The sequence below is a fragment of the Xiphias gladius genome, chromosome 2 (assembly GCF_016859285.1).
Source record: "Xiphias gladius isolate SHS-SW01 ecotype Sanya breed wild chromosome 2, ASM1685928v1, whole genome shotgun sequence".
NCBI classification, from domain to species: Eukaryota; Metazoa; Chordata; class Actinopteri; order Istiophoriformes; family Xiphiidae; genus Xiphias; species Xiphias gladius.
The window spans coordinates 17,592,105-17,603,829 of NC_053401.1; the positions used below are offsets into that span (position 1 = coordinate 17,592,105).

General features: G+C 39.0%; 1 protein-coding gene across 1 annotated transcript in view; it reads left to right on the forward strand.

Annotated features, from left to right (window-relative positions):
* The window catches only part of nopchap1 (NOP protein chaperone 1), an 8,292-nt gene extending 458 nt beyond the window's left edge, over nucleotides 1-7,834 (forward strand). The window contains exons 2-4 of the mRNA XM_040151829.1: nucleotides 804-878; nucleotides 1,010-1,143; nucleotides 6,076-7,834. Of these exons, the coding sequence (XP_040007763.1) occupies nucleotides 804-878; nucleotides 1,010-1,143; nucleotides 6,076-6,264 (398 nt within the window). The 3' untranslated portion in view covers nucleotides 6,265-7,834. The remainder of the gene's footprint in view (nucleotides 1-803; nucleotides 879-1,009; nucleotides 1,144-6,075) is intronic.
* The last annotated feature ends 3,891 nt before the right edge of the window (nucleotides 7,835-11,725 follow it).

The window sequence follows — 11,725 nt, forward strand, 5'->3', positions numbered from 1 at the left end:
ACAGGAAAAACATTAAAGTGCTATAAGTGTGTGGATGTGGAGCTTCTGGACAAATTACCAGGTTATGTTCAGGGAAAGGTTTGTAATTGTTCCAGACAACTAAAATATTCCCATAGTTGTGGAAAACTAATGACATTTTAATAATTTCTAGTGTAAAAGGCAAATGGTTGTTGTTAGACATAAGCAACATTTTATATACAATACAGTCTAAGACAAAGTTATGACTTGTGAATTATATATGAAAACGTCATAGTCAACAGTATTCATATATATTCATATACAGTCACACTTAAAACTAACATTAAGTGTGATTACTATTATACAAACAAAATTCTTTCTTTCATAGAGCTGGTGTTGATGATCGATTATTATGAAGACACTAACAAGGATATTTTCTGATATAAGTATGGCAGATGTTTGCTAAAAAAACACCTAAATTTATCAAAATGATGTTCAAAGCAATGAAATGTGTTACACTTGTATACATTACATGAGATATATAATCTATTGGCATTTCTACAGCACTCAGCTTTGTCACGATCAAGAAAAATTAGTACAAGGTTATTGGTTTATTATTATTGTTGTTATTATTTATTTTTTATATAGGAAGGGGAACCCTTTTAAAAAAAGACTCGTTTTTTTTTAAAACTTTAAATCATAACTTAAATCATGTTTATTTTGTAACTTTGTGCTCCCTGTTTGAACTCTTTTTGCACCTCAGTCACTCTAGAGAAATGTGTCAAAGGAATTCTCATTGGGTCTGCTGTGATAATCTGTAATGAACTTGTTTGTTTTGCTGCCAGGTCTCGGTGAGAGGCTTCTCCTTAAGCCAAGAGCTGGCAGATCCCTACAGACAGAGAGAGTCCCAAGAAGCAGTGGTGAGACCATACATCACTTCCCTGCACAATGTGTTGTTATTAATTTGGTCTTTTACATTAATTACCTGCAGGAAAACCAAGGACAAAAAAACATTTGAGATGGACATATGATATGTTTTGTTGTATATCAGTGTTGGAGCGGCTGCAGAACTTCCTGCCTCAGATGGCTGAAGCCAATGAGAAGCTGAAGCAGCAAATGGAGGAGGCTCCTGCTGGACGCTTCAACATAGAGAACGTGGAGGAGGCACAGAGGGTCATAGAGATGGTGAGTGTCAGTCTGCTGGTAAATTGCTTTCCTGCCACCATCTAGTGATCTAGAAAACTCCAGACAGGAACTTAAAATTCAAACATTTGAAAAGGTTTTTTTTGTTTTTTTGTTTTGTTTTTTTTAATCAACCAGTTTTACGAGATTCTACAGATTTTGGTCTCTGGTCATCATTTTTAGCGAAGATCAGAGGCTGTTGTAACATTCTTCTAAACTTGAGGTCTGGCTCTCGTGCTACCTCTGCTCCCGTTCCTGGCTTGTCTGTTGAATACTCCATCATGCAGATTGCACTCGAGTGAGGAGACGTAACCAGGACTTGTCTGTATGGAGTCATCTCTGCTGTTGATCCAGGGTGGAAAGAAATTTCCTTTTGTTAACAAGCTGATCCTTGTAAGGACTGCTGGGCACTCGCTTGTCAGGTTCCCACTATAAAATCAAAGCTGGACGCGCATAAAAATGTTCCTCTCCGGTGAAGACGTGGCTGCAGGGGATTCCACCATCCCCTTGCTAAACAACTCGGCTGTCTACTGTCTGGAGGAACCTACTCCCCAGCCAGTCAGCATCATTCAGGAGGCCTCCTGTTCCATTCTTCTCTGTCCCACCTGGACAAGTTGTCAGAGGTAGAGGGAAAACAAGTCGACATGTGGCTAAGAATTAAACACCACTTGATCTCAAATCACGTCCTCCCTCTGGCAAACAATCATCCTGACTAACCAGCAAACTGTGTCCCTGGATTCAACTCCTGGTGTGGTGCTGGTAGCAGCAAGATTCCTAACCTTGGTGCTGGAGGCCAGGGCAATGCCATCTAGAGTAACTATATCATTAGATAATGTGTTTATGAGGTGTAAGGGGGAAATTACAATAACTTCAGTTTTGTCTGGGTTTAATAGCAGAAAGTTGCTGGTCATCCAGGTCTTAATATCATGCTTGAAGTTTAGCTAACTGATTGGTTTCATCAGGCTTCATTGGCAAGTACAGTTCGGTATCATCTGCATAGCAATGGAAGTTTATGGCGTGTTTCCCAATAATATTATGTAAAGGAAGCATATATAAGGTTAGTAGAACTGGACCATGCACAGAACCTTGTGGAACTCCATGACAAACTTTTTAGTATATGGAGGATTTCTCGTTAACATGCACACACTAACATTGATCTGATAAATAGGACTTAAACAACTTAGAGTGGTTCCTTTTTAGTCCCAATTAAATGTCCCAGTCTCTGTAATAGGATGTGATAGTCAATAGTGTCCTCACTTCTAAGATCTAACAAGACAAGTACAGAGACAAGTCCTATGTCCGATGCAATTAGAAGATCATTTGTAATTTCACCAGTGGTCTCTGTGCTATGATGCATACTAAATCCTGACAGAAAGTCCTCAAATAAACTATTATGTAGAAAGTCTCACAGCTGGTTGGCGACAGGTTTCTCAAGGATCTTGAGAAAGTGAAGGTTAGATATGGACTATATTTGGCTAAAACATCTGGATCAAGATTGGGCTTTTTAAGAAGAGGTTTAATTACAGCTATTTTAAAGGACTGCAGTACATAGTCTGTTAATAAAGACAGATTTATCATATCTAATAAAGAGGTGCTAACTAATGGTAAAACTTCCTTAAGCAGCCTAGTTTGGATGTGGTCTAAGAGACAGATTGATGGCTTAGATGAAGACATTGTTGAAGTTAGTTGGTGAAGGTCAATGGGAGCATAACTGTCTAAGTATCAATTTAAAAATTTTTAGACATACAGTCAGGTACATAAGTATTTGGACAGTGACACAATTTTCATAATTTTGGATTTAAAACAAATAATGGATTTGATACAAAGCCATCAAGCTGTGATTGAAGTGTAGACTTTCATCTTTAATTTAAAGGTTTAACAAAAATATCACCTTAACTATTTAGGAATTATAGATATTTTTAAACATAATCTCGCAATTTTCAGAGGCCCTCTTCATATCTGGCATTAAAATGCGTCTTTGGTGATCCACTCACAAGTTGACAGTTCTAAGTACAGGTGTAAATGCACCTAAGACACATTGAGAACGCATTTGAGATCCAATCACTCAAACCACACTCCAAGGTTATTTGCATATGGCCACATTCTTTTAGAAGTGTGAATGCAAATGTATCCTGGGCCACATTGAAGCACTGCCTACTCAACTGACGTCCTCTGCATAAGTGGAAGTATATATTCATTCGCAAACAAATACAAGTCATACAAAAGCTGGCTTTGTCCACGATGTGTAAAAATTTTTAAACGCCCATAGAGATAAATTACAAGTTAGTCAAACATTATGAGCGATTTGGTTTTCCTGGGACATGCCAAGTAATAGACCCAGTCTGTATTGTTTTGATTTCTTCTTCTTTTAATTTTCTGCAGACTAGGCACGGGAAATGCATTGCTGCCTCCTGCTGGTTAAAAACAATGCATTTGGTCTTTGCAAAAGGAAATGATGGACGTGTTTGTTTGCATATAGAGCGGGGAGATAAGTTCCATACACAAGTGGTCACTCGAGTAACATGGAGACACCTTCCAGTGCCAGGTGTGAACTGACGTTCTGTCCAGTTGTGACTGGATCACCCAAGACACATGTTAATGTCAGGTGTGAACAGAGCCAGTGGCTCAAAGGTAATCAGACAATTAAGTCAGTTTCATGGCCAGGTGTGGCCTTTTTTTCTTTGGTATTTCATGACAAATTAAGCAGATAAAAGGTCCAGAGCTGATTCGAGGTGTTGAATTTGCATTTGGTAGCGGTTCAATTAACCTTCTCATTAACCTTCAACTCTCAATATGTGGTCCAATGTGGTGTCGATGCAAGTGAAGGAGGCCACTGAAAAGCAAAACAAATCTTTTAGACAGATAGCAGAAACTTTAGGAGTGGCCAAATCAACAATTTGGTACGTTCTTAAAAAGAAGGAATGCACTGGTGAGCTTAGCAGCACCAAAAGCCTTGAAGACTATGGGAGATGACTGAAGTGGATGATGACAGAACATTTTTGTTGGTGAAGAAAAAGCCTCCACAACATCTAATCAGGTCAAGAACACTCTCAAGGAGGTAGTCATATCATTGTCAAAGTCTACAATCAAGAGAGGCCTTTGTGAATGTAAATACAGAGGGTTTACCACAAGGTGCAAACCATTGGTAACACTCGAGCAGAAAGGCCAGATTAGACTTTGCCTGAAAATATCTAAAAAAGCCTGCCCAGTTCTGGAACAAGATTCTTTAGACAGATGAAACCAAGATTAACTTGTAGCAGAATTATAGGAAGTGAATAGTATGGAGAAGGAAAGGAACAGCTCAAGATCCAAAGCATACCACATCATCTGTGAAACATGGTGGAGGCAGTGTTATGGCATAGGCATGTATGGCTGCCAAAGGAACTGAGTCTTTGGTGTTTATTGATAATGCTAGTGCTGATAGAAGTAGCAGGGTAAACTCTGAAGTGTATAGAGCTGTACTCTCTGCTCAGATTTAGCCAAATGCTGCAAAACTGATAGGACTGTTTCGCAGTACAGATGGATAATGACCCAAAACATACTGCGAAACCATCCAAGAGCTTCTCAAGGCAAAGAAATGGAATATTCTTCAGTGGCCAAGTCAGTCACCTGAGCATGCTTTTCACTTCCTGAAGACAAAACTGAATGCAGAAAGACCCACAAACAAGCAACATCTGAAGGCCACTGCAGTAAAGACCTGGCAAAGCATCACAAGGGTGGAAACTGATCTCCATGAGTTACAGACTTCAGGTGGTCATTGACTACAAAGGATTGTCATCCAAGTGTTAAAAATAATCCTTATATTTATAATTATGGTAGTTTGTCGATTACTTTTGAGCCTCTGGAGGCTTTATCTATATAAATGGCTGTAATTCCTAAACAGTTAATATTTTTGTCGGATGTCTCAAAACTTCCTCTAGCTAAATGAAAATAAATTAGAAATAATTCTAATCTGCCCTCCGAAGTCCCTATCCTCTCCACAGAACAGTCTTTGTTCACTGTCCAAATATCCAAAACCAGCAGCTAGAAACCTAACTGTATTTTTGGACAGCTCTCGACAAGCAAGTCACAAGCATTGTCCAATCATGTTTCCTCCAACTGAGGAGCATTTCAAGGATCCGGTCATTCCTCTCTCACACTGACCTTTAGAAGATCATACATGCATTTATATAATCACGTCTTGATTATTGTAATTCACTGTGTTCAGCAGTAAGCCAAAAAACAATCTCTTGCCTGCAGTTAATACAAAACGGAGCTGCTCGGCTCTTAACAAATCAAAAAAGACAAGGATATTAGCTGTGTGTTAGCCTCCTTTCACTGGTTACTAGGTAGTTTTAGAATTGATTTTAAGATTTTACTTAAGATCACTTTTAAACTTTTCACTTTTTTGATCACATATTGCCTTTGCTCTGAGCTTTATTGCTGAATTGCTACAGCCCTACGAACGAGGGCGCAGCCTCAGATACTCGTGCAGAGCTCTTCTGGTTGTTCCTAAGACCCAGCTCAGCACTAAAGGTGACCAGGCTTTTTCAGTAAGGGCCTCCCAGCTCTGGAACTCCATGCCTGAAGATCTGAGACTTCTCAGTAACATCTTTATATCACTTCTTAAGCCTTTTACTAAAATCATTGTTTGTTTTAGTGTGATTTCCAGTATGTTTTATCTTTTCTAATTGGTTATTTCACCCTTTTTATTTTTTATTATTTATGTATTGTTGGGTTTTTATTTGTTCTCTGTACTTTTAGTGGCTTGATTTTTCTTTAATTTTCATTGTGCTGAATTGTTTTATTTGGATTTTCCTATGTAAAGCACTATGTATCTCTGTTTTTGACAAGTGCTTTATAAACCAAGTTTATTTTTATTATATTATTATTTTAGCTTTTAATGTTATTTGTTGTATGAGTGACTGAGTTATGATTTCCTCCTCTTGTTCTCAGGATGTAGCACTGGTGGAGCTCAGCAGGTCCGACAGCGACTCTGAAGATGAAGACGATTCATCAAACTCTGAGGAGGAATCAGACTGTGATGATGAGCACGAGATCACACAGAAGAGTCTTAAACTACCTGGAGACAAAGGCAAGAACAAGAAAGCCAACATCCAGGTCCTGATTCAGCAGGGGGAGTAGATGAGTCAGCCAAAAAGACTTCTGGCTATGTATTGAGTTTCTATTCCCCCTGAGGTGATGTGGGTATAACTGACCAATGAAAAAACCTCTGCCTCAGGTGTTAAGGGATTTTAAACCTACTTCATGGACAGATGGTAAACAGGAAGCTCCTGTGTGGACACAGACCTGAGTCATCGTAATAAGGACAACAGTAAATGTTATTTTGAATGGATTGAGGTCATAGTTGCAAAAGCACCTTTGAAGCTAGTACAGATACTCTGATTACGTCATTCAGTCTGACCATCAGCTGACCATGTGACCTTTCATTATACATGAAGACTTTAGGCATAACACTGTGGATCAACATGTTTTGATGACTGTGTACACATTTTTATATCAGTAAGATGGCTACATTAGGCTAAAAACTGTTTGTGCTTTAATGAGGCACAGTTGAGATTTTCTAGAGGAAGGTTGGTCACTGGAATAGGGGTGCGATTAGGTATATGGCAATGAAAGTAAAGCCTGTCCACACATACTCTGCTACATCCAGATTTATTAATTCTTAAATTATTTAAACACGTTAGCCACTTAAAAATACTTCTGTTAACTCTTTCAAATTGCCATAATTAAATACCATGTTCTCTGGTTAAATTGGTCTGATTAGTCAGTTTTAACTGAAGGTATCTATTTTTGCTCATTAGTGTTAGAAACTATACTCAGTGGCCACTTTATAAGGTCAACCATCCTAATACTGGGTAGGAACCCTCTTTTCCCCCCAGAAAAGCCTGAGTTCTGGGTGTCATGGACTCAACAAGGTGCTGGTGCATCACACAGTGGCTGAAAATTTTTTGGCTGAACATTCATGCTGTAAATCTCCCATTCTACCACATCCTAAAGGTGTTCTATTGGAGTATGACCTCCTGACTGGAGGCCATTGGAGTCCACTGAACTCATGTGTCTAAAGCAGCTTGAGCTGACATGGAGCATTATCGTGCTGGAAGTATCCATTAGAAGATGGTAGACTGTGCCCATAAAGGGATGTACAGGGTCAGGAAGAATATTTAGGTAGGCTAAAGTATGTAAACCATGCTCATTTGGTATTAAGGGGACTAATATGTGCCAAGAAATTATTCCCAACACTATCTGCTCGTTCTCCTCTGACCTCTCTCATCAACAAAGTGTTTCTGTCCACAGAACTGGACGTTACTACTGGATGTTTTTTGTTTTTGGATACATTCAGAGTGAACTCTAGAGACTGCTATGTGTGAAAATCCAAGAGATCAGCAGTTTCAGAACTCCTAAAAATTAATTCTTCTGTCAGTCACCTAGATCACATTTCCGTCCCAATTCTAATGTTTGGTCTGAACAACAACTGAACCTCTATAACACGTCTGCATGAGTTGCTGCCACATGATTAGGTGATTAGATATTTGCACTGAGGAGAAGGTGAACCTAATAAAGTGGCCATTGAGTGTATATTTGTATTTGTTCCTTTTTAAGTGAACTGATGTATTTTTTTGTATAGTCCATTTATTGCATGTAGCTGTTTAAATCTTTTATTTTTAAATAAATTGTAATAATTACACCGACAGATATAGATGGTTTCTCATTAACCTACATATGTGTCTGAAAATGACTTTGTTTGCCCAAGTCTCGATCATGATCAGCCAGCCTGTACTTTCTCAAACTCCAAATTTTACATCCTTTTCAAGAGTTTGCATTCATTTAGAAATGACCCATCTCCTTATTGAGGTAAGATCAGTGATTTTTTTTTTTTTTTTTTTTTCAAAAAAAGGAAAGCAATAAAATGAATTTGGAGGAAGACTGAATGTAAGATATTTGCACGTTCTAGTCCTTCTGTGTTCCAGCACTGATTCAGGAAATGAAGGGCTTCCCCAGATTCCTGGCCACAGCAGAGAACATCCTGGCAGGCAGGGTGCTTCGGTTTCCTCTGATGCAAGGGTGTCAATCCATTCTCCAGGTGGACATCCTCACTGTAGGAAACATTTATCGACCTCACAGACTGGAGCTACTCTGTTTTTTTTTCTTCTGAAAATCCTACATTTTGTAACAAAGTTCTTTCGTGTGGGCTTCTGCATCTGTTACTTTAATTCTCTGGCAACCGCTGCCTCAAAAACCATGTTGTCAGACATTGTGGGAGCCTGCAGCAGTGTTTTGGATCCAAAATACAGACAAAGGTTCTTGAAGATGCTAATGTGAACCTTACCAATAGTCTATAGGAGAGTGAAAGTTGTTTCTCCTACAATCCTCCCACTCAGTTGTTCAAAATTCCATCAAAGTCCAGCTCGAACACTGATGTCTTTGTGGACTTTGTGATGTGGTCCAACTCTTTCCCAAGGAAAGTCTGTGATAACTTGTCTTTGATACTGGGAGGAGAGAATGAGCTCACAAAAATGAAGAGGTCTAAACTCTGCCACCCTGATAAAGAGCTTATGGTGCTCTCTGTGCTGAACTCCTCAGTCAGAGAGGTGTTTCTGTTATTTAGCCTACTCTTGCCAACTGAGTGTAATTTGTTTCTCCTTTCCTCTCCCTTGTTCCCCATTATCTTATTTTCTGTCACCGCACTTACATTTACATACCAGCAGGAACAATTAAGTATTATACTGGTACCTGAGTCATATGACAAAATTACACAGTAAATTGTGGGCTGTATTACTGTTTAAGTTTAACCAAAAGGTGTTTTCGACAAACCCAGGATAGTTCTTATACTGTAAGAGTCCATGCTCCAGATTGGAGCTTCTCCTACATATTTAACATTTCTGAAGATCCATCAGAGATCAGGGATTTATAATTTTTCGCGAAAGGTGTTTTGGAGAGGTCCCTCTCTATGCCTCTGTCAACTGAAGCCACACAACTTGCCTTTTGTGCTTTCTTGTAGACCAATCTCAGCGCTGAATTTTGCAAAAGAAGAAGAGCTTCACGTTCATAGGTTGTTGTGTGTGTGGACGAAGCCTATACAACCTGTATTTTTAAATAGGCCCATGGTAAACAATTGAAAGCGGGCATTGGTCAAAGTCTGAAAGCAGCTTGTCACTTATATTTGTTCTAAGCATTGAATTGAATACATAAAAGTATACATCAGGGTTACTTTTTTTTCTTTGGTAAACAGTGGCCAAAACTTAAACTTGCATACACACCCTTGGCTACTAGCTTATTGTTCATAATTATGACAGTTTTTACAGTTTTGGTGTTGAATTCAATAAAAAAACAACTAAATTTAAAATTACGAGATTTTTGCTCTAGTGGCTAAAATGATTCTAAAACAACTACTCCACCAGGGGCCTGAGTTATCTTGATAACTTTGTCAAACCCAGGACAGTTCTTACATTGTATGAGTCCATGCTCCATTCAGCTGTACTATGTGCCTAGTGCTAACATGCTAAACTAAGATGGTGATCAACATGGTAATGCTTACCATCAGCATGTTAGAATTGTCTTTTTAGCATTCTAACATTGCTGCTATAGTGGCTAAAAAGTGACCTTTTTAATAGTCTATAGCTCTGCTAAATATTCTGGATGACTGCCGAGCACACCTGACATGTATGATGTGTGCGCAATGTAACAAGGCCCTGTTTGTGGTTATGATTTCTGGTGTGTTGAAGGGAAGCTTTTTTGCACATTGCCGTGATATTTCAGTTTAAAAGGTCAATACTGTGTTCAGCAGTCTGCTTCAAGCATAATGTCACTCATTTTGGCGTACTGTCTGTATTGGCACCATCTTTAAAAACAAATATTTAAATTTTTATCAATCAATACTGCCCAATAGCCTTAAAGGGCTTAACAGTCTGTACACCATATGAGACCTTCCTTAGATACTCAAATATGACGAGGAAAAACTCGCCAAAAATTCCTTTAACAGGAAAAAAGGGAAGAAACCTCACAAAGTGCAAAGGAGGAGGGATCCCTTTTTATGACGGACAGACAGGAAATAGATTATGTGTTTACAGAATAGAACAACAATGTAGATATACATTATGGAAAAGCAGGATGATAACATTTTAGATTGTAAACATTAATGAAGAATATGATCTGGGAGGGCATGAGCAACTTCCAAGTGCCACCAGATCAGACATGAGCCGATGAAGACTAGCATGAAGGTCTGTCCACAATGAAGACCAGGAAAGAGGACTACACAAGAGGTGACACCAAGCTAATCATTCACACGTCAAAGAGAAGGAAATAAACACACAGTTGGAGAGACAGACAAGAAAGAGGCTGGGATTCCTGGAGGATGAAGATCCAGATCCAAAATCTGGAATGAGGCACTGACAGCCTGAAGAAGGGGAAGCACACAGTCTAGACACTTATTTGTTTGAGGGAATAAACAACAGAGGGTTTAGAGAGATGCAGTGGTTTTCAGAAAGTTTACAGTAATCTTGTCAGTAGGACCACATGGACTACTGAGACTGAGAATGACCTGCTGGCAGGAGAATAGTGACAGGTGCAAGGCAAAGAATAAGCCACTAACTGAAAGCTAGGGCATAAGGATGAGTTTCACATTTAAATGCCTAAATGGAGTCAGACAGTCTGAAGTTAGCAGACAGCTTGTTCCAGAGGGAAGGGGCACGACAGGAAAAGGCGCTGCAGCTTTCTGTCTTCTTTTTAACTCTGGGGACAGCCAGGAGACTTGTATTCTCAGAGCAAAAGCACAGGATGGAATATATGGTTTTAAGGAGATCAGACAGGTATAAAGGGCCCTGCACATTTATGATTTTGGATGTCATTAGAAGAACCTTAAGTCTGTTTTGACATGGATAGGAAGCCAATTAAGGGAAGCTAAAAGTGGTTTAATGTGGTCAGATTTTTTAGTTAAAATTCCCATTAGAAGACTTTTAGTACTAGTATGTGGCAGGCCTGGAAACAAAATGTTACAATAATCCAGTCTTGATGACACAAAGGCGTGAAATAGGGTCTCAGCATCTGCCATAGACAGAAAAGACCGAATTTTAGCTATGTTGCATAGGTGAAAAAAGGCAGTCTTGGTGATGTCTTTAATGTGCTGATCAGAAGAGAGGGTAGGATCAAACATAACTCCAAGATTCTTGGCTGTCAAACTTGGAGAATCATACAGTAGTTGAGGGTTACTGTTACTTGATCAAACTGGTGTCTATCAGGCTGGGTGGGCAACATCTCTTAGGAGAAGGAAATTATGTGACACCCATCTTCTATAATCTTCACCCATCTTCTATAAATAATTTGGCCAAAAGGTGATTTATAAAGAGAGAAAAGCATAGGGCCAAGAACAGAGCCCTGGGGTACTTCATATTTCACATCAGAAAATATTGATGTAGTATTGTTGTCAGAAACACACTGTTCTTTCATATAAATAAGACTATGACCACATGAGAGCCAGGCTGGAGATGCCAAATTGGTTTACCAATTGGTTTAGGAGTATACAATTCTATGGTGTCAAAAGCTGCACTGAGATTGAGAAGCACAGCAGGACTGCATTTATTGTTAA